The 27,601-nt window shown below is 38.9% G+C and overlaps 1 protein-coding gene across 1 annotated transcript in view; it reads left to right on the top strand.

Moving 5' to 3' along the window:
- Positions 1-27,601, top strand: part of OVCH1 (ovochymase 1) — a 77,263-nt gene that overhangs the window by 26,387 nt on the left and 23,275 nt on the right. The window contains exons 15-21 of the mRNA XM_043564256.1: positions 4,911-4,983; positions 5,659-5,854; positions 9,622-9,773; positions 17,025-17,181; positions 17,509-17,610; positions 21,414-21,638; positions 26,819-26,944. Of these exons, the coding sequence (XP_043420191.1) occupies positions 4,911-4,983; positions 5,659-5,854; positions 9,622-9,773; positions 17,025-17,181; positions 17,509-17,610; positions 21,414-21,638; positions 26,819-26,944 (1,031 nt within the window). The remainder of the gene's footprint in view (positions 1-4,910; positions 4,984-5,658; positions 5,855-9,621; positions 9,774-17,024; positions 17,182-17,508; positions 17,611-21,413; positions 21,639-26,818; positions 26,945-27,601) is intronic.

The raw sequence follows: 27,601 nt of genomic DNA, 5'->3' as shown, positions 1-27,601 counted from the left end.
TCTCTCTCTCTCTCTCTCTCTCTCTCTCTCTCTCTTTCTGCCCCTCTCCCTGCTCATGCACTTTTTCTCTTTCTCTCAAAATAAATAAACTTAAAAAAAAACCCTCTCATGATTCCAATGTACAGCCATGATGAAGAACCACTTCCTATCTGTCTATCTGACCCAAACTTGACCCTGCTTGCTCATAATGGGCCAGCCCCGTTCCTCAAACATGCTGCATTTCCTCTGTCCCAAGGTGTTTGTGGTTGCAGTTCCCTTTGCCATTCAGGATACCACATTACATTTAGTCGGCATGTCACGTAAGGCTACTCTTGGCTCTAAGTATCACAGCCTTTCCTGGTTTTTGATGACCTTCCCAGTTTGGGGGAGTACTTATCTGTTATTTTGTAGAAGGTCCCTCAATTTGAATTTATCTGCTATTTCCTCATGGTTTTACTGGGATTATGGTTTTGGAAGAGGAAAACTACAGAAGTCATATGCCACTTGAGGCATTGGGTATTAAGCTTCACCTCCTGAGTGGAAAGTGTCTACATAAATTGTTTGAAATTTTTCTGTATGGGAGATATGTCTATTTTTCCTGATTTATTTGTTAAACAATGTATTTGTATTGGTATGGATTCAGGGATATTTATTTGAAAATGCTACAGGGGCACCTGGACGGCTCAGTTGGTTAAGCATCTGACTTCAGCTCAGGTCATGATCTCTCCATTTGTGAGTGTGAGCCCCACATCGGGCTCTATGCTGAAAGCTTGGAGCCTGGAGCCTGCTTCAGTTTCTGTGTCTCCCTCTGTCTCTACCCCTCCCCCCCTTCTCATGCTCTCTCTAAAAAAAAAATAACATTAAAATACTACATATCTATTTTCTTGCTCAAATTGTTCCAGCTTTGACCAGTGTCAGCTCTTTCAGGGTCACCTCTTATTTTTTTGACATGCCCCTATCCATTTGTGACACTACAAAATGCTCCAGGTTTATCTGATGTATTCCCTCCTCAGTCCTAGAACCAGTCATTTCTCCAGTGTGCCCTGGTCTACTTTATTGGAGAATGGTATGAGAAATCAAAGTCTAAGTGGTGCGTGTACTAGTTGCTACTAGGGTGTTATTGCACTAGGTCCTCTCAGCTGACAGAGCTAGGAAATATAGCTATGGTTACTAATCCATTCTGTAAATATAGCTATCTTTCTATATCTATATTAAGCTAAACATGACTTCATGTGGATGTTTCCAACTCAGTCCAATACCATTCATTCTAGGCTTTCCATCCCTTGGAAATGCCCATTTTAAGTAATTCTATCAGAATTCATTTTTATGTATCATGGAAAATAAGCCTCAATAGTAGCTGATTAATTAGTAACAATTAATGTCTTAGAAAAGACAAATATTAGTATTGAAGCTCGAGGCACAGACGACGTTTTGGCAGATTCCCTTGTCAACTAGTGTAGTCTGTTCTGGGAATTTATGTGATTAACCAGACACCTTGCAGCAAGATACAGACCATAGCAAGACCATTCTTCACAAAGGGGATATTCAAATTGATGAGTCATTTGAGATTAATAAACACAGTCAGCTGTAAATGTTTGTGAACCACTAAAGTTGACCACAAAAGGAATTTGTATGCAATTTCATTGGGGATTTCTTGATTTCTTAAAAAAAAAAAAAAGGATTTTTATAATAGTAATGCTTGTGGATAAAGGCACTTAAAGTTATCAAGTAAAATCTAAATACTCTCTCCATTTCATGAATCCATTCCTCCTCTTTAGAAGTGATCAATACTAACAATGTTTTAATTATCTGATTTCCCACTAATATTTATTTTTTTAATCTGATTTATTATTTTTTTTAATTTACATCCAAATTAGTTAGCATATAGTGCAACAATGATTTCAGGAGTAGATTCCTTAATGCCCCTTACCCATTTAGCACATCCCCCACTCCGACACCCCCTCCAGTAACCCTCTGTTTGTTCTCCATATTTATTAGTCTCTTATGCTTTGTCCCCCTCCCTGTTTTTATATTATTTTTGTTTCTCTTCCCTTATGTTCATCTGTTTTGTCTCCTAAAGTCCTTATATGAGTGAAGTCATATGATATTTGTCTTTCTCTAATTTCACTTAGCATAATACCCTCTAGTTCCATCCATGTAGTTGCAAATGGCAAGATTTCATTCTTTCTGATTGTTGAGTAATACTCCATTGTATTTATATACCACCTCTTCTTTATCCATTCATCCATCGATGGACATTTGGGGTCTTTCCATACTTTCGATAGTGCTGCTATAAACATTTTTATAGTGCTGCTATAAGTGTCGATAGTGCTGCTATAAACATGAGGGTGCATGTGTCTCTACAAAACAGCACACCTGTATCCCTTGGATAAATACCTAGTAGTGCAATTGCTGGGCCATAGGGTAGTTATAGTTTTAATTTTTTGAGGACCCTCCATACTGTTTTCCAGAGTGGCTGCACCAGCTTGTATTCCCACGATTTCCTACTAATATTTAAGCACACGGTCTATTTTATAGTATTTGTATATACCATATATATTATTTTTTGCACAAAACATTGTGCCTTATATTTATAATGATACAGAAAATTTCTGTGTGCCTCATTTTTTCTTTAACTCTTCATAGTTGCCCGACTTATTTTGCCAGAGAAATGTCTTTTTGAAGCTATTCCTTGGAGTATATGGTTCTTTACACCAGGAGTGTTTGATAGGCCAGAGTAACAAAATTGGTATGTTCCACTCATACTCTGCCTTTGTGGGAACTCTGCAGTGGATTCCTTCATGGACTTGTTTCTCCCGGATCATCTTCATTGACTTGGTAGACACCCAGGGCCCCATCCTCTGTTGAAGGGGGCTTCCACATATCCAAATCCATTGATAAGGGAAGTTTGCCATGGGGGATAAGCCAGCTGGGGAGATCTGCAAAGTGTGGGAGCTGAAGTAGACATCATTTTTGCTGAAGGGCACTAGGTGCCAGCCTATTTCACAGTGTTGGGTAGCACTCCAAAGACATTAAGGATAACAGCAACGCTGGACCACCTCCCATGGCTTCGCTGGCGCTGGTTGCTCTTAATATTAGTTTATTAGTTCTCAAACTTTAGCATAAACCAGAATCACCTGGAGGGTTGCTGAATCTATAAGTCTGGTGTGCGGCCTCAACATTTGTGTTTGTAAGAAGTTCCCAGGTAATGTTCCACAGTTAGGGAAAATTGGTATTTTTCTTTTGCTGACTTCACACTGGTCTTTGTGCTCATTTGGGAGTTTTACTGTAGGGAACTAAATTCACTTTGCAATTCTACATTGGAATCTTTCAGTCTTAAAGACTAAATTTTTCTTAAAGACCTAAATTTTTTCAGTTTCAGCCACTTTTTTTTTCTGTAATTCAGCAGTAATTATTTCTTCTCCCAAAGCAGTAGTGGCATATGTCCCATTGTTGGCTTGGGGCTAAGACCCTAAGGATATAAGAAATGAAATTTGATTGTGCGCAAGGGGGGATATAGGATGGAGAAATCCATCAGTTGCTACTTAGAGCTATTATCCTACTGTTGGAAAAACTCAGACTCTGTTCCCTCATAACATGTATGTTGTTCTGTCATAACAATTTTTTTATACAGTGTTCTACCAAATTAAAGGAAATTTGATGACTGTGCACATAAAACTTCACTAGAAGTTGTGATCTACATTATCAACTATACCATGATTTTTATAATTTCATTCCTTTGTGCACGCTATCCTCTATCTAAAGAAGTAGAGTGGCTTTAGAAAATAAGTTTCTTTACTATCAAGTAATAATTTAGAGGGTGACTTTGAAAATAAAGTTTAATCCTTCAGTTAGAGTGCATGGCAGATAATAACACTGATAATGGCTACCATTATGGAGTCATTACCATCTGGAAGGTATTTGCCAAGCACTTTACCTGAGTAGGCTCCTTTAATAAGTCATATTGAAACACATGAATAAGTCAGACTCATCATGCAAGGAATTGAAATGAACATGGTTAAGACTAGACAGAAGATGCCCATGTATATGAAGAAACTTTTCCTTTGAATAAAGCGTATTGAAAAAATAATTTCAATAACCTTGCATTTCCTAAGTAAAAAAGTAAATTTTGGAAAATTAAAGAATCTCCAAGCTGAAGTGATAATATTTGTGACAATTGAGGGACTCTTTCCTCACATATTTCTTCAGCTGAAAATCTTGATGTGGCAGATTAATGGATATTGATTTAAACTTTTTTAAAACATCCTTTTGAAATATACCAAAAGGGTGCAAATGTCAAGTTTATAGTTAGAGGAATTTTCACAAAGTTAGAACCCACGTGACTAGTACCCACATCATAAGACAAAATATTGCCAACACCCAGCAGCTCCCTATGTTTCTTCCAATCATCATCTCCCCAAAATAATCCCATAGGTGCCATAGGTGAGTTTTACCTGTTTTGTGAACTGATAAATTTTTTAACCTCTGTTCCATTAATTCTGGTGATTTGCTAAAAGAAAACAATTTGAGATGTATTCCTGTAGGATAATGTTTGGCTACTTTTAACAGTAAAACATAGGCCAGAAGCTATCTCATTATGTATTCTTAATATCACTGTGAAATGAAAGTAAGCTATAGTTTTTCTTTTTAACTTTTCAACTTAAAAATAGTGTTTGGTGATATTTGGTAGGGGCTCCAAGGTCATTTTATTGCCAAAATAAAGGGGCGGGATGCATCATTAAGAACTCTACAGGTAGATCAGGAGGTGTGGTGTACCTTCCCAGGCAGGAGGTCACACAAAGGCACCAGACAGGGGAATAGTGGCATTTGGCTGAGCTAAACACAGTGCGTGTTGGTAGAGCCCCATGGGGTTAGATCAAATGGTAAAAAAAATGACTCCTCATGTCAAACTTTTCTTGTTCTTTCTCCAGGAAAAATAATCCACTCTTCTGGACCATTGTTGCTGGGGACCATGACAGAACCCTGAAGGAATCAACTGAGCAGGTGAGAAATGTTTTGAAGGGTCATTCTGCCTCTATCCTAAGTGTTATTACATGCTGGGGAATACCTTTAGCTAAAATATGTAATTAGGTACCCATCTCCTAGTGTCCCTCTACAGTTACCGGATGTATCAACATTTAAAGATACGATCTGTGGAGCCCCTGGGTGGCTCAGTTGGTTAAGCCTCCAACTTCAGTTCAGGTCATGATCTCATGGTTTGTGAGTTGGAGTCCTGTGTCGGGCTCTGTGCTGACAGCTCAGAGCCTGGAGCCCACTTTGGATTCTGTGTCTTCCTTTCCCTCTGCTCCTCCCCTGCTCATGCTCTCTCTCTCCTTCAAAAATAAACGTTCAAAAAAAATTTTTTTTAATAAAAAACATAAAGATATAATCTGAGCTCACGATTACAGCAGAGAATTAAGTGAGGCAGGTCAGGAAATGTAAATTCAAGTCCGTGTACACAGGTCCACATAGCCTGCTTTCTCCAGGACTGTCCTCAGAAAGTTCATGGCCTCCTGCAAATTACAAACACAGATTGCCCTTTTCAATTCAGTACAGAGCCACCTTCATTGCTGATGCATGGCAATACAGAGATTGAAGGTTTATTTTGGACTATTATGCAAAGAAGTAGTTTGACTCATCGACTTTATCTTGTAATTCGCTTGCTCACCACTGATACAGGTGAGAAGGGCCAAGCATGTTGTGGTGCATGAAGACTTTGATAGCCGGAGCTTTGACTCTGACATCGCCCTAATACAACTGAGCTCTCCTCTGGCGTTCAACTCCGTCGTGAGGCCGGCGTGTCTCCCAGAAAGCACGGAGCCACTCTTTTCCTCTGAGATCTGTGCTGTGACTGGATGGGGAAGCATTAGTGAAGGTGAATATTTTACTTTTGCATAAAAATTATTGCCAGTTGCTAATTTAAAAAACTTGGCATGGAAATGATGTCAAGCAATACCTGCTTTAGCCTTTCTTCTCTCTGAAAGATAGAACCCATGTTTTATTTAGTCATAGGTGATTAGAGAATGAACTGTTTTATAGTTTTCCTTCAGGGTGACTTATTATAGGGACGTTAGATCTGTAAAGAGCAAAATAATACGTTTCTTTGTCTTTGCAAGCCATATGTTCCATGTCCCAGTTATCCAACTCTGCCATTGTAGTGCAAAGCAGCCATAGACATACACATCTAACAGAATGGATGTGGTTGTGTTCCAGTAGAAGTTTATTTATGAAATTTAAATAAAAAATTTTTAATGTTCATTTGTTTTTGAAGGAGAGAGACAGAGTGTGAGCAGGGAGAGGCAGAGAGAGAGGGAGACCCAGAATCTGAAGCAGGCTCCAGGCTCTGAGCTGTCAGCACAGAGTCTGACGCGGGGCTTGAACCCACAAACCGCAAGATCATGACCTGAGCTGAAGTCAGATGCTCAACCGACTGAGCCACCCAGGCGCCCCTGATTTAAATTTAAATTTCATATAATACTCATGTGTCATGAAATATTACTCTGGGGCTTTTTAGAATCCATTTCAAAGTGTACACATCATTACAAAGAGGTCTGGGGATGGGGCTGGCACAGAACTGGTCTGCTGGCTGTGGTTTGCTGACTGCTGGTCTAGATCGTAGAGTTCTTAAAGCCACAGCAAAATACTGGCAGATCTGAACGTGTTGATGTTTGCGTTTTGCTTCTTTCCACTGTAGAAGATGGTTTCCTTGTACATTTTCCTTGTGTTTGTGTGTCATTTATTTGGGATCTGCTTGTCTGTGAGCATAGCTTTACTGTGCCACCTGCAGCCACTCTGCATGTTCCTCAAACCTGCCCAACCACCAGATGAGGAGGTTTTATCCTCCCCGTGTTGTAAATGAGGATATTATAGCTCAAGAAATTTAAGTCACTTGCTAAGATCCCATAACTAGTACTTATCAAAGCTAGGATTTAAAATCAGCGTGGTTCTCCTCTTGCACTGTTGGTGGGAATGCAAATTGGTGCAGCCACTCTGGAAAACAGTGTGGAGGTTCCTCAGAAAATTAAAAATAGACCTACCCTATTAAATTAAAAATATGACCCAGCAATAGCACTGCTAGGAATTTACCCAAGGGATACAGGAGTACTGATGCATAGGGGCACTTGTACCCCAATGTTTATAGCAGCACTCTCAACAATAGCCAAATTATGGAAAGAGCCTAAATGTCCATCAACTGATGAATGGATAAAGAAATTGTGGTTTATATACACAATGGAGTACTACATGGCAATGAGAAAGAACAAAATATGGCCCTTTGTAGCAACGTGGATGGAACTGCAGAGTGTGATGCTAAGTGAAATAAGCCATACAGAGAAAGACAGATACCATATGTTTTCACTCTTATGTGGGTCCTGAGAAACTTAACAGAAACCCATGGGGGAGGGGAAGGAAAAAAAAAGGTTAGAGTGGGAGAGAGAGCCAAAGCATAAGAGACTCTTCAAAACTGAGAACAAACTGAGGGTTGATGGGGGGTGGGAGGGAGGGGAGGGTGGGTGATGGGTATTGAGGAGGGCACCTTTTGGGATGAGCACTGGGTGTTGTATGGAAACCAATCTGACAATAAATTCCATATATTGAAAAAAAAAGCAAAAAAAATAAAATAAAAATCAGCGTGGTTCAGCTGATACTCTTCGGTGCTTTTTCTTTTTTCTTTTTTCTTTTTTTTTACATTTAGAATAAAGTCTGAACTGCTAGCCTGACTTGGAAAACTCCGTGATTTGGCCTCCACTTACCTCTCCAACTTCCTTTCCTCCCTGTGTCCACTTCAGGCATTGTGGCCTTCTTTCTTCCTCTTCAGCACAAAACCTGTTCTGCTTTCTGAAGCTTGGAACACTCTTGCTTCAGTCTCCTCCCAGCTGCCTCCTCATCCTTCTGCTCACAGCTCAGAACGGCACACCCTCCTCCGATCACTTTGCTGCCTCAGGACTGCCCTTCCGTCACATTTGCACCACCCAGTTTTATCATTTCATCACACACGATTGTGCTTTGACGTTAGTGTATGTAATCATTCTCCACATCTCATCCGTTAGAGTGGAAGCCTCGTGGCGGCAGGTGCCTAATTCTGCACTCTCCTCCAGGGCTACCGATGCACCTAGCATAGAGTAAATGCTCAGTAAATTTTTTTTTGACTGACTGGCTTCCAAGACCTTGAATAAATGTGCCCATTGTCTGACGCCTTCAACCGTCACCACCTCCGTGACCACCAGACAAGTGAAAGGCACTTACTTACAGTCTTATGAAAGGCGAGTTCATTCTTTCAATCTGAGAGAAAATGAGTTCTTAATTTTAAGAAACGGTAAAGACCAGTGGCAGGAATGGTTCCTAAAAAGAGGATTTCAAAAATCATTGAATTTATTTATGTATTAGATTGATACATTAAAAAGCACAAGCTTTAGAGTCCAACCTAGGCTTAAGTGCTAGTTTTGCCCCACATGTGCTGTGAGATCAGATTTTCAAAACTCTTGTGTTTTTTTTCATGTGTGAGGTCAACGTGATCATATATGTGAACAACCCACCTCACAATGTTGTATTATTGGGTTGGAGTAATATTAAGGTACTGTACAAATATAAGGTACTTGCTAATACTAACCTTTTTTAAAATTAGCCATGAATCCAAAGTGATAGAATAAGTCCTGCAGAATACATGTTAATACAGTTCTGCCTGAAGGTCAGTTATGAGAAGTATTGTAGTGTTCATTGTTAGCCTTATAGCCTTCATTTTAGTCCTTTATAAAATTTTTTTAATGTTTATTTTTGAGAGAGAGACAGACACAGAGCATGAGCAGGAGAGGAACAGAGAAAGAGAGAGAGAGAGAGACAGAATCCAAAGCAGCCTCCAGGCTCTGAGCTGTCAGCACAGAGCCCGACGCAGGACTCAAACCCACGAACTGGGATATCATGACCTGAGCTGAAGTTGGATGCTTAACTGGAAGCGACTTGAGGAATGTGACTTTAGACATACAACCAAAAAGGATTTCTAATGGTCTGTAGCCCACCTTCAGTATTTGAGGCAACCCAATGATGGGAAAGTTGGGGGTCTGCAGGGAAGATGTACTTCTCCGGGTCTGTCATTTCATACTGGTCTAGAGTGCAGAGGGAAGAGAGGATATGTCTCGCAAGCACCACCATTTTTAGTCCTTTCAAATTGGAGTTGAGATTAGTCTCAGTGACAATAGAGGAAAAGGGGATATGATTTTGGTTTATATTAGGAAGTCTTATAAATATGTTCTCACATTTATAATATATTTTTATCTGTAAATATACCATTTAAAATATATAATCATATACATCCTATACAACACCAATTCATATCTTGCTGAATTTTTCTTTCTGAATTTTTGTGTAACCATGTTTGAAACAGTAACTTTTAAATCAAAAATAAACTAGAAAAAAATGCTTCTGGTTTTGTTCTTTTGATAATGTATTCCTTTACCAAAATGCCACATTTGGGAAATAAAGGCACCCTATGTGACACACATTTTTTTATTAACATCAGCTCAGGCCAAACTGAGTGATTGCAATTACATTACTGCAAAGGAAGTCTGAAATTAAATATGTCTTTTTAACATAATGTGTTGTTTACTTCATTAAGAAGCTGTATTTCTGAATCTGCTTCTTAAGCAGGTGGCGGCCTCGCAAGGCGCTTGCAGCAGATTCAGGTGCTTGTGTTACAAAGAGAGGTCTGTGAACACGCTTACCGCTCTCACCCAGGAGGGATCACAGAGAGGATGATCTGTGCTGGCTTTGCAACCTCTGCAGGGAAGGATTTCTGTCAGGTGAGACGACTCTGATTTTGCAAAGGAAGATCCAGGGTCATCTGATGGAGACTCTCCTTAGGAGACATGCTCAGAACCACAGGTAACCATTACAGCCTGTGCCTGATAGCATCACACCACACCCTTCCAGGAACGCCAGTAGGACAGTGGGAAGAGGGAGTTCCTGACTCCACACTTGCTGAGATGGAGAGAGGGCCAGAAAGCAGGTGGGGCCCGAGGAGCCCATGAGAACACAGGGGACAGCAGCACTGCTAACTGGCCTGCAAGAAGGAAGATGTGCTCGGAGAGATGTAAGGCTGTGGGAAAAGAGGAACAAGCAGAGAAGGATTCTAAGTCAGTGTATCCTACTTATGAGTTAAGGTTTTTAGTTTTTTAATTTATTTTATGTTTTAAACCTTTTTTTTCTTCAGTGTTTTTATTTATTCTGGAGAGGGAGAGAGGGAGAGCATGCACAGGGGAGAGGCAGAAGGAGGGGGACAGGAGATCAAGCGGGCTTCGAGTGCTGTCAGCGCAGAGCCTGATGTGGAGCTCAAACTCATGAATCCTGAGATGATGATCTGAGCCAAAGTTGGATGCTTAACCAACTGAACCACCCAGGTGCCCTGTTTTTTTTTTACTGTTTTGAATTAATATTAATATCTCCTATGTACTCACTCTTAATTTTCAGATTAAAATAAAATAATCGTGAAGAAAATGAGAAACTTTGAAAAAGTGTTATTCATACGTAGTGGAAAACAAATCACAAAACAATAGTTTAATTTCAGTGATATTTAGAGGCAAAAGCAGTGCAGATATATATTAACATGTCAGTTGCACAAGCATGCTATTGGCAAGTTCAAATCAGCTAAGAGGAAGACAGAATGTGGACAAATGGACTGTAAAACATCAGCTTTAATATCCAAGAAGCGACTTGAGGAATGTGACTTTAGACATACAACCAAAAAGGATTTCTAATGGTCTGTAGCCCACCTTCAGTATTCAGTCTGGATTTGAGGCAACCCACTGATGGGAAAGTTGGGGGTCTGCAGGGAAGATGTACTTCTCCGGGTCTGTCATTTCATACTGGTCTAGAGTGCAGAGGGAAGAGAGGATATGTCTCTAGTCTGTGCTGCTTTTTGATAGTCTTTCCCCTTAATCAAGAAACATGAACCAATGGGAGAAAACTGGGTGTTAATCTAGATGGAAGTCTTTCCATGTGAAAATGTGAGGTGAAAAGGAAGAAAGTTCCCTCTTAACACTGAGTATCAACGGATGGTAGTTAAACACTTTTGTGGTGGCAAGTGCTACTTAGATTCTGTTTTCTAAAAAAATTTTTTTGAGTGTTTTAATTCGCATTCCCCAGAAGCAGACCCTGAGACAAGGATTCAGGTACAATGGTCTGTTTAGGAAGTGCAGCTATCCCTGGTCAGAAAGTCTGGAGGGCAGTATAGGGAAGGGAAGGCAGGAAATGGAAGGTGTGCTATTAAGTCGGCTCCCACAGTAAGGGGACTGAGCTTGATCCTGCAGCAATGCAAAATACAGCACGTGTGGTCCCATCTGAGGGGTGAGGGAGCCGGACTTGCTCAGAGTCATAGCTCCAGGGCTGCTGGGGGAGGAGTCTGTTAATTCCTCAGGACTTTGCACACTTCTGACCTGTCTCATGGATGCAGTGGAGGAGAGGAACAGCCCTCAGGCACAGGGCCGAGATGGCGACTGGAAAACTTGAGAAATATGGGAAGGGCACTCACAATGTCTGCCAGAGGACAGAAATGCCATGTTATAAAAATCAAATAGAACAGTACTCTGAATGAATGCATTTATTCTTCCCCTTTTGAGGGATGGTTTTCCTCTGTGCTTCGAATCAAGGAAATCACAAAATTCCTTCGAATCAAGGAAATCACAAAAATCTCTGTCATGTTTGACAGTATCTGACATTAAGGGAACACCTTATTCTGTATCAAGAGAGCAAAGGAGAACTAGGGAGGGAATTAGGTCCATGTCAGAGGTGACCCAAATATTGTGGCCTCGGTGGGCATGTATTTCAGCTACATCAAACTGTCACTTTGCATCATGACTGAATTTGCTTCCAATACAAGAGGAGGAAAATAGAGGAGTTGAGATTCTGGCTAATAAGTGGGACTAGTTAAGAACACTAAATTACTAGCAAGATGATTGCAGAAACGTTGATGATATGGACTCAAGCATTTCTATCAGGTAGTTGATTTTTACCCTCCTGTGTGTGCTCAGAGGTAATGGACCTACTAATGTGATTTCTCATCCAGGAAGGTGAGCTAGAATGTTGGACTGCAGAGACGCGGACTTTCGGTGACGCAGTGTAGAATCCTGTGCTTCTCCGCTCACAACACATCTTAGATAGTTTTTAAAATTTCAAATTCTTTGACCTGCAAAGTCATCTCTGTCCTCACAGAGTGGTGTATGTCCTGTTCCTGCTGATTTTCCAATCTATTTCATACTTCTCTTGCTGACATATTTCAGCCACACTGATTACTTTCTGACCACACAACTTGCCTAACTTGGGGCCTTAGCCCAGATATCAATTCTGCATAAAATGCTATTCTTCCTGGTTTTTGAAAACCCGGCTTCTTCTCATCTTTCATGTATCCACTCAGATGTTATCGAAACTACATGCACGTACACGTGCATGTAAGCATGCACAAATACCTGCCTTTATTCTCTACTATTCTAAATATTTTCTTTATAGCTGTTATCACCATCTAATTTGTTGATACTCTCTCTTGCTCCGAATGCCTAGTTCACAATAGGCACTGAATATTTTTTTCAAATAGATACCATTTGCTGATTGAATATTTACTGTATGATAGGCCCTGTGATAGGTATGGGAAATAAAAGATAAATTAGGCTCTGGAATGTTTGTAATTGCCTGAAAAATTGTGTATTTGGTATGTATTGGTACTGCATGAGTAAGTTATTTAAGGAAAAAATCTGACTTGACACATCAGACCGTTTCAAACTCGAAGGGGGTCATCAGTATATATAACCTTGTTTCATAAGGAAAAAAATTAGGCCGAGAGAAAATGTTCATTGCTCTACATTATAGGCTAGGGAATCTATCTCCCTATTCCCACTTTAGGATTTCTTCTGTGAGATTCTTCATAGAAAATAAACTGCTATATCAAATATATCATCAACTCAGTTTATTTTATGAGGAGACAAAGGATTTAGTTTGATTCTAAGTACATTTGTGTCAAAAAAAAAAAAAGAGGGGCGCCTGGATGTCTCAGTCAATTAAGTGGCCGACCTCTGCTCAGGTCTTTTTTTTTAATTTTTTTTTTAACGTTTTTATTTACTTTTGAGACAGAGAGAGACAGAGCATGAAAGGGGGAGGGTCAGAGAGAGAGGGAGACACAGAATCTGAAACAGGCTCCAGGCTTCCAGCAGCCCGACGCGGGGCACGAACTCACATACCGCAAGAACGTGACCTGAGCCAAAGTCGGAGGCTCAACCGACTGAGCCACCCAGGCGCCCCATCAGGTCTTGATTTAATGGTTTGTGAGTTTGAGAACCTCATCAGGCTCTTCATTGACAGTGCTCGCTCTCTCCCCCTCCCCTATTTGTGCATTCTCTCTCTCTCTCTCTCTCCCTCAAAATAAATAATTTTTTTAAAAAAGAGGGGCTGATTGAAAATTAGACTTTCTTAAGATGAAAATCTGTTTTAAGGCTTTTTTTTTTACAGCTTTTTTGAGCTATAATTGACATATAGCATTGTGTAAGTTCAGATGTGTAACGTGATGATTTGAAGCAGTTGTGTATTGTGAAATGCTTACCACAGTAGAGTTAGTCAAAACCTCCATTACTTCATATAATTACTATTTCTTTCTTGTGAGAACACTTAAGATCTACTTTCTTAGCAACTTTGAAATATATAGTATTGTTAACCATAGTCACCATGTTGTACATTAGATCCTTGGAATTGTTCATCTTATCACTGGAAGTTTGTACCCTTTGACCAAGATCTCCCCATTTTCCTTACTCCCCTACCCTTGGTAACTATTCATTCTACTCTTGGTTTCTTTGAGTTTAGCTTTTATACATGTAAGTGATATCCTACAGTATTTGTCTTTTGCTGTCTGACTTTTCACTTAGCATAATGTCCTCAAAGACCATACATGTTGTCACAAATGGAAGGATTTCTTTTGCTCTCATGGATGAATAATATTCCATTAAATATATATATATAATACATATAATATATATTATATATATATAATATATATTATATTTTTTATCCATTCATCCTTTGATAGAAAAATAGGTTGTTTTCATATCTTGGCTAGTGAATAAAACTGCAATAAATGTGGGAGTGCAGATACCTCTTTGATAACCTGTTTTTCTTTCCTTTGGATATATACCCAGAAGTGGATCATATGGTAGTTAATTTTTAATTTTTTGAGTAATGTTTATATTATTTTCCATAATAATATACCAATTTACATTCCTACCAACAGTGCAAAAGGGTTCTCTTTCTCCACATCCTGGCCAACATTTTTTGCCTTATCTTTTTGATGATAGCTATTCTAACAAGTGTGAGGTGATATCTCATTGTAGTTTTGATTTGCATTTCCCTGATGATCAGTGATGCTGGGCATCTTTTCATGTACCTATTGCTCCTCTGTATGTCTTCTTTGGAAAAATGCCTGTTCAGATCCTCTGCCCATTTTTTTTTAGTTGTCATGGTTTTTGTTATCAATTTGTATGAGTTCTTTATATATTTTAGATATTAACCCTTTATCAGATACACGGTTTGCAAATATTTTTTGCCATCTCATAGGTTGCCTTTTCATTTTTGTTGATTGTTTCTTCTGATGTTTAGAAGCATTTTAGTTTTATGTAGGTCCACTTAATTGATTCTTGTTTTTGCTACTTGTGCTTTTGGTTTTATATCCCCCCCCCCAAAAAAAAATTAAAAATTGTTGCCAAGACCAATATCAAGGACATTTTACCCTATGTTTTCTTCTACAGGTTCTCTGATTTGTAGCTTTATGTTTCAGTCTTTAGTCCATTTCAAGTTAATTTTTTGTGAGTGGTGTACAATAGGCTTATTTTTCTGCTTATGGCTGTCCAGTTTTCCCAACATCATTTGTTGAAGAGATTATCCTTTCCTCAGGGAGTATTCTTTGCTCCTTTGGAAAATATTAGTTGACTGGATATGTGAGGGTTTTTCTGGGCTCATGAGTCTATCCCATTTGTCTATGTGTCTGTTTTTATGCCAGTACTATAGTATGCTGACTACTATAGATTTGTAACTTATTTTTGAAATCAGGAAGTGTGATGCCTCCAGCTTTGTTCTTTCTTAGGATTGCTTTGGCTATTTAGGGTCTTTGGTGGACCATATGAATTTTAGGATTATTTTTTCTATTTCTGTGAAAAATGTCATTGAAATTTTGAAATGGACTGTATTGAATCTATAGATGGCTTTGTTTAGTATGGACACAATATTAATTTTTCTAATCGTGAACATGGGAATATGTTTTCCATTTGTGTCTTTATCAGTTTCTTTCATCAAAGTCTTACAGTCTTCAGTGTAGAGATCTTTGACCTTTTTGGTTACATTTATTCCTAAGTATTTTATTTTGTGATGCTTTTGTATGCAGGATTGTTTCCTTTACTGTTTTATTTCTTTTTTTTTTCAAGTTTTAATTTAAATTCTAGTTACTTTTAACATACAATGGGGTATTGGTTTGAAGTGTAGAATTTAGTGATTCAAAACTTACAACATCCTATGCTCATAACAACAATTGTCTTCCTTAATCCCCTGTTTATTTCTTTTTCATATGTTATTACTGTGTAGTGACACAACAATTTCTGTATGTTTACTTTGTATCCTGAAACTTCACTATATTTATTGATTAGTGCTAACAGCTTTGTTTGTATGTTTTTAGTTCTAACAGTTTTTTGATGGAGTCTTTAGGATTTCCTTAGGCCATATCATCTGCAAATAAAGACCATGTTACTTCTTCCTTCCTGATTTACTCCTTCCTTCCTTTTATTTATTTTTCTTGCCTGTATGCCCCACCTAGGACTTCCAATACTATATAGAATAGGAATGGTGAGAGTAGGCACCCTTGTTTTGTTTCTAATCTTACAGGAAAAGCTTCCAACCTCTCATTATCAAGTGTGAGGTTAGCTATGGCTTTGTTATATATGACCTTTATTATGTTGAGATATGCTCTATCTATACCTAATTCGTTGAGGGTTTTTAGCATGAAAAGATGTTGCATTTTGTCAAATACATTGTCTGTACTATTGGGATAGTAATATGATTTTAAAACTTTCATTCAATGTGGTATATCATAGTCATTGATTTGTGTATGTTGAACTATCCTTGCATCACTGGAATAAATCCCATTTGATCATGGTGTATGAGTCTTTTAATATGCTGTGGAATTCAGTTTGCTAGTATTTTATTGAGGATTTTTGTTTTTATGTTCATCAGGGATATTGACCTTTAGTTTTCTTCTCTTGTAATGTCCTTATCTGGGATTGGTATCAGGGTAATTCTAACCGCATGAAATGAGTTTTAGAGTGTTCCCTCCTCTTCAGTTTTTGGGAAGAGTTTGAGGATTGAAGTTAATTGTTCTTCTTTTTTAAAAGTTTATTTATTTTGAGAGAGACAGAGACAGTGCGAGTATGGGAGGGGCAGAGAGTAAGAGAGAATCCCAAGGAGGCTCTGCGCTGCAGTACAGAGCTTGACACGAGGCCAGACCTCATGAAACCGTGGGATCATGACCTGAGCCAAATAACAAGTCGGACACTTAACCAACTGAGCCACCCAGACACTCTTGAAGTTAATTCTTCTTTAAATGTTTAGTAGATTCACCACTGAAGTCATCTGGTCCTGAGCTTTACTTTTGTTGGAATGTTTTTGATTAGTGATTCAATCTCCTTGCTCATATTGGTCTATTCTGATTTGTCTAATTCCTCATGATTTGGTCTTCGTAGTTTGTATGTTTGTAGGAATTAATCTACTTGTTCCAGGTTATCCAATTTCTTGGTGTATAGCTATTCATAGTAGTCTTATAATTCTTTGTATTTCTGTGGTATCAGTTGTAATATCTCCTCTCTCATTTGTGATTTTGAGTTTACTCTAAGGTATACAAATTGACAAAGTATTAATATTTTTAAATTAAAGAAATGTGTTAGCAATAAATTATTGGCTATTCCGGTTCCAAAATTGAATGCAGGAACTCTGATTAAAGCAGTTTTCTAGAACACATTTTCTTGGTGTTTCAGGGAGACTCTGGTGGGCCATTAGTATGTCGACATGATAAAGGTCCTTTTGTCCTGTATGGTATTGTCAGCTGGGGAGCTGGCTGTGCCCAAACAAGGAAACCAGATGTATTTGCCAGGGTGAGTGTCTTCTTGGACTGGATCCAATCCAAAATCAAAGGTAAATATTTTTCAGATATTATGGAAATATTTCCTCTTTCTTTAGAGTGGGTTTGCGAGAAGGATGAGTGTGGTAGAAACCAGTGTGATGAAAGAAAAAAAAACAAAAAGTAGTATTTCATTTATTATAGTTTCTAAAACATGTAAAATGCACATTAAAATTCTGTGTGAATACATTCTCCTTGGGCAGAGTGATAGTAAAAGTGACTTTTCCTGAGGCAGCTTTAATCCTAGGTTTGCATTTCTCTTTTGACAGAAGCTATTTTACCATAGGTATATTTTGTTTCCAGGCTCTCATATTTATTTCTTTTTAACATGTTCTCTCCAGGTACAGGTCCTGCTTCACTTTGGATAAATAATGAAAGAAAAACCTTAACAAGACAACAGTTGCCACCACCCACACCTTCAATAGACAATGAGTCTGGACCAGGTAATAGATGTTTATCTTAGCCTATTATGCAGCTAGTAAGAATTTCGCAAAAAATATTGCATGTCTGGGTTTACTAATTTTCTTTGGAACAGGATAAGCCCTGTGTTTTCATTCTGGATGGTAGTTTAAGCTGAATGAGAGGCGTGTTGTTACTATGACCGTCTGGGTTTCTTCTCTACCCCACAGATAACAGCTGTTGCAGGTTAAAAAAAAGATCGTGTGGCTGTGAACGAGTGCTTGAATTTTGGAGACATGCAAAGAAGTATTCTGACCTCTGATCTATTTATTTCTTTTTTTTTTTTTCATTTTTTTAAAATTTATTTTTGGGACAGAGAGAGACAGAGCATGAACGGGGGAGGGGCAGAGAGAGAGGGAGACACAGAATCTGAAACAGGCTCCAGGCTCTGAGCCATCAGCCCAGAGCCCGACGCGGGGCTCGAACTCACGGACCGCGAGATCGTGACCTGGCTGAAGTCGGACGCTTAACCGACTGCGCCACCCAGGCGCCCCTGATCTATTTATTTCTACATAAACAAAGGTCCTTAGATTTTCAGGTATCTTGCTAGGTGAAGACTCTGGATATGAGATAACCACAGCCAGCATCAGTGTCAGTCACTCTTAATTTTCCCACAGTTGTCAGTGTCTGTTTGCTAATGGGATTTATATTTTTAGTTAAAATCAAACTGCAGCTGGAGAATTAGGAGTCTGTAATAGAGTTGCAGGGAGATGAAAGTTCTATGATACCATCATCCTTGGTTTCCAGGTGGTCACAGTCTCTTCTTTCTCACCCATCTCTGCCTCCATCCACCCAACATGGAGTCAACCCCAGTAGAGAACTAGGAAGAAGTGGAGAAGACTGAAAAGGATACAAGAGAGGGAGGGATAGCTGGAGTGATGATCTTCAGGAGGAGAAAGGAGATGAGATCTGGTGCTCAGCAGGGGAGGTTGGCCTCAGGAGTAAAGTGTAGTTCACCCATAGCTGCTGAATGGAAGGCAGAATACTCATGCTGGTGTGTGGGTACAGGTGGCAGGACAGGAGCTTCTGGCAGTTTTCTAATTGCTTCTATGTTCTTAGAAGACGAAACAGGGTTATGGAAGATGGTTTGAGGGGTTTTCAGGGGAAAAAAGGGGAAGTATGAAAATAGTTCTCTAAAAAAGTGACAAAGTACGTGGACTAGGAGAATGTAGTAGGATTGCTAGGAAACATAAAAGTTTCTGAGATTAACAATCATGAATTTAGGGGAAACTGGCCAGTTAGCTCAATTGTATGTTTTCTTCCAGAGACACGGAGGGTTAGCACATAGGTGCAGAACAGGTGGAGAGTAGACTCAATTCAGAGCGGATTTTCCCAAGTGTATAAGTGGGTATGCAAGTGTATAAGGGAATTGAACGCATGTAGGAGGAAGGGATTAAAATGATATATTGTTGGAATTTATACTAGGAAAAGAGTGAATGAGGGTGAGAGATGAAATAGGGACAAAGAAAAGGTGGTTGGGTAGATGAATTGCAAGTCTCAAAAGATGGGAGGAGTGCTGGAAGTTGCTGAGAAGATAGAAGTTTGTGGATGGAGAAAGCAGTGCTTGAAATCGAGATTAGAGAAGGCTTGGAATTACTGCTGGGGACTGGGTCTCTAGGGGCTGACCACTGGGGTGTATAGCTGAGGTTGGGTGGAGAACAAGATCATTGGAAGAAGTTGAAAAATTGAGAAGCTTCAGTGCTCGACTCATCATCAGTATGGCTAGTGAACTCAGCAAGATTTATGGCAGGAATAGCGGTGGAGAAAATGACTGCTAAAATCTTCTAGGAGTAAGGCGGAGTAACCAGCTCTGGGTGGTACAGTCTGACAAGAAGAGGATCAGAGTCCTATGTAGATTAAAAGTCATCTGGAATTGGGGTTGAGATGGAGAGAAGACTTAGGTCCAAGATCCTAAAATCTAATGATTTCGATGGTTTGAGTTAAATGAACAGTGTTAATCAGTGCCTAAGTGAACACATGTCAAGCACTTAGAACAGAGATGGCATGACAAATTTTAACAGTCAACAAATGGTGGCCATAGTGACCAACCAATGTATTTGTTGAACTGTCCCACATAGGCTATTAGAAAGTGAACATTGTTGGGGCGCTTGGCCGGCTTAGTTGGTAGAGCACACAACTCTTGATCTCAGTGCTATGAGCTTGAGCCCCACAATGGATGTAGAGATTACTTAAAATCTTAAAAAAACCAATATGTTAAAATGTAGCAAAGATGTTTCCCATTTGTAGATATTCAGAAATACATATGCATGTTATTGGAAGTTTTACATATGGCAAGTTATTGTTTTGTTTTAATTCTGTGAGTATTCTATGAGACAAATGTTTGGACTATCCTATCTTTAACATCACCCACTCCCACCACTTGCTTTTTACACAAGGGAGTTGTTAGCCCATTTATAAAAAGAAGTGACTGATTGGGAATTCATGACATTATATGATTTGATTCCTTTTCCAGGCATATTTGTCATAGAGGATTCATGGGGACAAGAAAAATGATTGAAAGACATGTTGGGGCCAGACTCTGAAAGACAGTGCAAGCTGTAAAATTTTAGTTGCTTTGAGAAAGGAAAGAACTTAATTCTTTTGTTTCATACACTATCTTGGATTTGAGGGCATGATGGGGAAAAGATTAGAGACCAGGAAATCAGTTAGGTTACTCTTAAATCAGAGTAGATCTATAAATATCTAAATTATATCATAGTAGCCATATAAATGAAAAGGAGAATTTGCAAAGGCAATTGAATAGAATCTTGAATTCTTGTAGCATTTCATTTCCCTTCTTGAATTTCTGTCATTCTTCATTTCTACTATTCATAAAAGTATATTTATGTAAATCACCTCAGTTAGGTTAATTTCTCTAGGGAAAAGCATATATAATAATGCATGTACTAATTAATATTCATACATTAAAATGTGTTTATTTGAATACAGAGTATTTCAGTTTGTAGTTGCTCCAAGGATTTTTGTCAAGGGAATAGACAAAGGGGAAAAAGGAAAAGTCAAGGGCGTAACCTGAAGAAGCAGCAGCCGATTGCAGCATCAGGGGGCCAAGTGTATCCCTGGAGATCCAAAGGTGCCCTTCGACTTCAGAATAAATTGAAGAAGTGAGAGACATTCAAATGTAGTCAGCTAATCCTCCTTTTTTTTTTTTAATCTCAGTCACAAATTCTCTGAATGTAATCATTTGTCCTAGCAAGATTAATGCCTAGTGAGGGGATGCCTGGATGGCTCAGTTGGTTAAGTGGCCAACTTCATCTCAGGTCATGATCTCACAGTTAATGAGTTGGAGTCCCGCGTTGGGTTCTGAGTTTGGAGCCTGCTTCAGATTCAGTGTCTCCCTCTCTCTCTGCCCCTCCCCTGCTCACATTCTCTGTCTCTCTCTCAAATAAACATTTAAAAATGTAAAAAAGAAGAGATTAATGCTCAGTGAAATTAGTGAAGCTTTAGGAACAGACCTTCAGTTGCATCTCAAAGAAAAAAAGAAATGAAAACTTGGTAGAAGTAGAGAGTGCATATCCATTGTGCATCTTCTAAGGCATTTAAAAGATTCAGTGAAAAAAAATTTTGAATAGTAATGGTTTGAATTCTACTCCTACAATCTCATTTCAAGAAAATAGAACACATTAAATGGGATGATAATTTTTATCCAAGGACATGTAACAGAGTAATAAAGTTTTAATTTTCTTCTTGCAAGCCTACATTTTTTGTTTGTGATAAAACCTCACTTTGTTTATGTTGGTCCCTGGTGTCTGTGTGCTCTGAATTGTAGGTTGTTATTCTGAAGTGGAGCTAGAAGAGCCCAGAGGCTTTTTTTCAACTCCAAGATATCCACTGGATTATAGAGGAAAACTGGAATGTTCCTGGGTGCTCAGAATTTCACCTAGCAGTATGGCAAAAATTACGGTTGAATATCTGTCACTCCCTGGGTCTCCAATATGTCCAGATTCAGTTATGACTATTTATGAAGAAAGCCACAGTAAGAGAAGGGTGTCAGGTAATCCTTACTAGCATTTAAACTTTGTGCTGGAGCCTTTTCTATATAGGCAGCTTACAATCAAGAGAGCTTGGCTTGGGTAACAATACCACCAAAATGTTGATGATATTTGTAATAGGCATGCCTTTTTTTTTCAGGCACACTTAATATTATTCATATTGTTATAAAGTCAAAACTTGACTTCACAAAACAGGTGTACTAGGGGTTGAGTCTGAGTATGTGGCTTTGTGTGCATTCAACCAGAAAAAAAATAAGAGCTCAACTTCTTCAAATATACCAGAACCATGCAAGAATTCCAGAAATGTATATGATAGAGGAAGAGTTAAGATGGTTAAAAATCAGATGGGGTAGGTGTTAGATGTCAAAATAAAGCAAAATATATTAAAGACCTTTCTTTATTTTTAATGTTGATTTATTTATTTTGAGAGAGAGAACATGGGGGGAGGAGCAGAATGGGAGGGAGGGAGGGAGGGAGAGAGAGAGGGAGAGAGAGAGAGAGAGAGAGAGAGAACACGAACACCTTAAGCAGGCTCCGCGCTCAGCACAGAGCCCGACATGGGGCTCGATCCCACAAACTGTAAGATCATGACCTGACCCAGAATCAAGATTTGGACTCCCAACCAACTGAGCCACCCAGATGCCCCTAATCTGGCAGAATTAAAAATATTTGCTAATAATACACCAGCTGTCATTGCATTTCATGTATAGACAAACCTGTTTTGCTCAACAGAACAAAGTTGCTACCTCTTGTTTGTGTAGGTGTGGTAGGCTCTTTGGCTCTTAGTCAAGAGGGAGACGGGAAGGTGCTGGAAGTAATTTGGTTGATGGGGAAGACTGGGAAGAAAATAAGTGTATGCTGTTGTGAGTAGGTATGATACTCACACATGCCTGCACTGGATGCAGGAGTATGGGGAGACCAAGAAAACTGCTCTGAGGGTGAGACTGTGTTCTTGAGATAGACTCCTAGATTAAATCATTGATCTAGAGGGCACAAACATTTATTAAGGAATCTTTATAAATACTATCTCATTTAGACTGTGGAAAAAGCTATTAACTGGCCTATCCACTTTGTACATTTCTCTCCTGTGATCAGATTGCCTTCCCCATCTGCCTTGATTAAAACAGCTCAAGTTTGGGGTGCCTGGGTGGCTCAGTAGGTTAATCCTCTGACTTTTGATTTTGGCTCAGGTCATGATCTCATGGTTTGTGAGTTTGAGCCCTGCATCAGGCTCTGCACTGTCGGGGTGGAGCCTGCTTGGGATATTCTCTCTCTCCCTCTCTGTCTTTGTCTCTCTTGCTCAAAATAAATAAATAAACTTAAAAAAAAAATAAGCTTAAAAAAAAGGCTCAAGGTCTCCTTATAGCTAGGATGAAATCCAAAATCCCTACCATAGCCTTACCTCCTGCTCCCCAACTTACATGATGAAGTATGCCCATTCTCGCCCCAGGGCCCTTGACCAGCTACTTCTCCTAGCAGTTTAGAGAACTCCTCATCCTGTGTCTCCCCTCAAGTCTTGACTAGAATGACACCTTCTTAATGAGTCCTCCCTTGATTGCTGTCAGTTGCATCACCTCCTACCCCAGTACCTCTTAGTACCCTCCTCAACTTTTTCTTTAGCATTTGCTGTCTTCTAACTACAATTTATTTTTCATGTTTGTGGTTCGTGTTTTCTCTATTGAATGAGGGCTTTCTGAAGGCTAAAACTTTTGTCTCACTTGAAGAATCTCCAGTGCCTCGAATAGTATGTGAGATAGAAGGCAGGGAATGAATGAGTGAAGGAATGGATGATACGTCACCTCCTCAAAGAGGACTTCTCATCTAGAGTAGCACCATTCACTCCCTTCCGTAGTCATTTTCCATAGTTCTATTATGCCGATTATTTCATTTGTAGCCATGATCTCTGAAATCCTCTTCTTTATTTACCTGGCTAAAATAAAAGCTCCAGGAAAACAAAGATCTTGCTATTTTGTCCCCTTCTGTATCATCCTAAATTAGTGTCATGCCTCCAGACTCAGCACAAGTGTATACTGCTACATTGCTCTTCAGAAAGGCTAAATCAGTGTTCACTGCCTTTAGCCATACGTGGGAGTATCTTTCACCATGCATATGTATAACTCATGTGATAATTTAGTAGGCATTTTTACCATTTTCTTATCACTAATGGAGTTTTTTTTCATATGTTGGTTAGTTATTTGCGTTTTTTACTTATTACCATCTATTTTTGAGGATTATTCTTTTTATTGGTTTATGAACACTATTATACATAGAGACATTTTTCCTTTTGTCGTAAGTTACAAGTACTTATTCCTAAGATTGCCATTTGTCTTTAATTTTTATTCTATGTTGATGGAAACATTTAAAAATTTATTTGTGTATGTGGGCGCTTGGGTGTCTCAGTTGAACGTCCGACTTTGGCTCAGGTCATGATCTCATAGCTCATGACTTTGAGCCCTGCATCAGGCTCTGTGCTGACACCTTAGAGCCTGGAGCCTGCTTTGGATTCTGTGTCTCCCTCTGTCTCTGACCCTCCCCTTCTCTCTCTCTCTCTCCCTGTCTCTCTCAAAATAAATAAACATAAAAAATTTTTAAAGTTTATTTGTTTAAATCCATCTGGGGGTGCCTGGGTGGCTCAGTCGGTTAAGCGTCCGACTTCGGCTCAGGTCGTGATCTCACAGTCCGTGAGTTCGAGCCCCGCGTCGGGCTCTGTGCTGACAGCTCAGAGCCTGGAGCCTGTTTCAGATTCTGTGTCTCCCTCTCTCTCTGCCCCTCCCCTATTCATGCTCTGTTTCTCTGTCTCAAAAATAAATAAACGTTAAAAAAATTTTTTTTAAATCCATCTGTATATACCTTTGATCTTTGATTTACCACATAGCTTTTATTTATTTATTTATTTATTTATTTATTTATTTATTTATTTTTAAATATTTATTTTGGGAGAGAGGGAGAGTGTGTGCACAAGCGGGGGAGGGGCAGAGAGTGAGGGAGATAGAGAATCCCAAGCAGTCTCCACACTCTGCACTGAGTCGGACATGGGGCTCCAATTCACGAACCGGGAGATCATGACTTGAGCAGAAATCAAGAGTGGGATGCTTAACTGACTGAGCCACCCAGGCGCCCCTATTTTTTTTTTTAAAGTATCTCCATGCCTAGTGTGGAGCCCAATGCGGTGCTTGAACTCATGACCCTGAGATCAAGACCTGAGCTAAGTGTCAGACACTTAACCAACTAATCCATCCAGGCACCCCTCAGAGCTTTTATTTTTGAACACTCATTGTTCATTCTGAGTTCAGAAAAAAAAATTTAATTACAAACTTCTTTAATCCTCCTGAAATGGGTATTTTTCTCATATGATAAAGTGATACTATATCTTTTTCTTTAAGAAAAAGTTATTTTGTCTCCAACTTGTAGCAATCTCTTATACACTGGATTCTTATATAAAAAGAAACATTTTCTGGGAAAACTTACCTTTATCTTTATAACCTATTGAAAACCATGCTTGTCTTTGTTGTGGATTAACTGAGGAAACCCTATAATTTTCCTACCTAGCAGTTCTTTGATATGAAATTGTCAGTTTGAAATTTTTAGAGTAGTTCTGTCTCTTTGGGTGATAGCTAGCAGGTATTACCCCTTATTCAAGCCAGATAGTATTCTTCTGTCTGTAAAATGCTATCTTTTTCCCTGTGGGAGCCAGCAACTCACTCATTCCAGAGGTGCATTTATCTCTGCTTGCTACAAATAGGTATTTGATCATTCTTCAAATAGTATTTCAGCATCGTTTACCCTAACCTGTTATGCCATCTAATGTTTTCTGTTCTTTGCTTCTTCTCGGATATAATCTCTTCCCTCTCTTGCTCCACAAATACTTGTGAAGAGAGTCTAGCAAGGACCAGAGACCGACTTTTCTTGGTAGTGAGGTTCAGTAGTGAGAAATATGGACAAAAAGCAAAACAAAACAAAAATCCCTGCCCTTATCAAACTTATATTCTAATGGGGAGTAGATACATAATAATAAAATAAAATATGTATTAAGTAGACAAGCTAGGGGGGAAATGAAATGGAAAAAAAGAGAAGAATCTGGGATGTTGGTACCATACAGTTGTCTGTAGTGTACCCAGAAAATGTCTGTCTGACTTTTAAACAAGCATGATAGAATGATACTGACCTATTCTTAATATAGATGAGTTTGATCCTGAGAAACCCAGGTTCTCTTCACACCGTTTTAAAATGTTTATTTTTTTGTTACAGAGAGAGACAGAGACACAGAGAGAGAGAGCAAGAGGGGCAGGGGCAGAGAGAGAGAAAGCAGGCTCTGAAGCAGGCTCCATGTGCTGACTGCAAAGAGCCCAATGCCAGGCTCGAGCTCACGAACCATGAGATCATGACCTGAGCTGAAGTTGGATGCTTCACCATCTGAGCCACCCACATGTCCCCACACCTTCCTTAATCAGCCCTCTGAATTGTTCTGGAATTATAATTTTCCCTTACATCTTAGACTCAGGTTCTCAAACTAAAGCCATCAAAAGAAGATTAACTATAGAGAAAGAATACATTTTCAGGTAGAAAGTTTTCCATCATGGATCTCTGATAGTGAGATATTTTTATAAGCAGATTACTTTGCTAGAAGAAACATGGCATATCAGTGTCATTTTAAAGATGAAGTAATTTACTCCCTACTGTCCTTTAAGTGAGCAGTATGACCTAGCAGACTATGTTGGATACTGGATTGATGGCCTTGGGTTTAGATCCTGACTCCCCACCATACCAGTCTGACTCTGGGTGAGTCACTTGAGTTCTGGAGCCCTGTTTGCTCATTTTGTTGAGTGGAATAAATTCCTACTTCATTTATAACTAGTAGATAAGTCCTGGGGATCCAATGCATAGTATAGTGAATATAGTCAATATTTGTAGTATAATCATCAAACTTGCTGAGGGACTAGATCTTAATTATTTTCACTACAAAAAAGAAATGGTAATTATGAGAGGTGATAGAGACTATCACTATAATGGCAGACATATTACAATATATAAATGTATCAAATCAGCATGTTGTACACTCTAAATTTACACAATGTTACATGTCAAATATTTCATGAATAAATCCTCTATTTCTCTTAAAATAGAGAAACTGCTAAAAATTTTATTTCTTGTGTTTTACTAGATTTGATTTTTTTTTAACTAGGTGAATTATGTGGAAGAGGGCTTTACCCGATGATTTTCATGAGCTCTGGACCACTGGTGAGGGTGACATTTCGTTCCCTTGTGCAAGGTGCTTTGGGCATAAGTTATATTGTCTTTAGAGTCCAAGGTAGGCTTGGTCATTTTATAAACTTAAAAAGTTAAAAATCAGTGTTTTTCTTTTTAGGAATATTTCAAAGCATATATTGTTTCTGTGGGGAGTGTTTGTGTGGGGAGCAGATGGTGTTTCTGTGGGGAGTTTGAAAGAAAAATCTCTTTAAGCCATCTGAGATTGGTGCAGATTCAAAAGAGAAACTGCTCAGAGGGTAACTTCATTGACTTGTAAATCATCCAGAATTATGATTTCTGGATGTGGCTAAGATACGTTCAATTCAAGATGACATTTTTTACTGTGATGTGATTTTATGCCACAGAGGGCCTTTTCTGTGGATCAGAAGGTTAGGGTTCTAACTCTTAGTTGGTTGATTATCTACTTAGAGTTGATTACCAACTCTTAGTTGGTTGGATAATTTATTATCTCTGTATCAGTTTTCTTTATAGTAATATAATAAAAGGTCAGAAAGAGTTTCTAAGGTAAACTACACAAACATGAAATGCTAGCAATATAAATGTAAATGCTATGCAATTCAGAGTTATTAGATTGCATTTTAGAACAAGGTGACTGAAAGCTATTGGCACCAAAAAGTATTGCACCTTTTCTCATTGGCACCAAAAAGTATTGCAGAGATAGATTTGGGGAAAAAGTTCAATAAGGAATAAAGAAGAA

This window comes from Prionailurus bengalensis, chromosome B4 (assembly GCF_016509475.1).
Source record: "Prionailurus bengalensis isolate Pbe53 chromosome B4, Fcat_Pben_1.1_paternal_pri, whole genome shotgun sequence".
Taxonomy (NCBI): Eukaryota; Metazoa; Chordata; class Mammalia; order Carnivora; family Felidae; genus Prionailurus; species Prionailurus bengalensis.
This window is presented reverse-complemented; position numbering and strand designations above follow the sequence as displayed.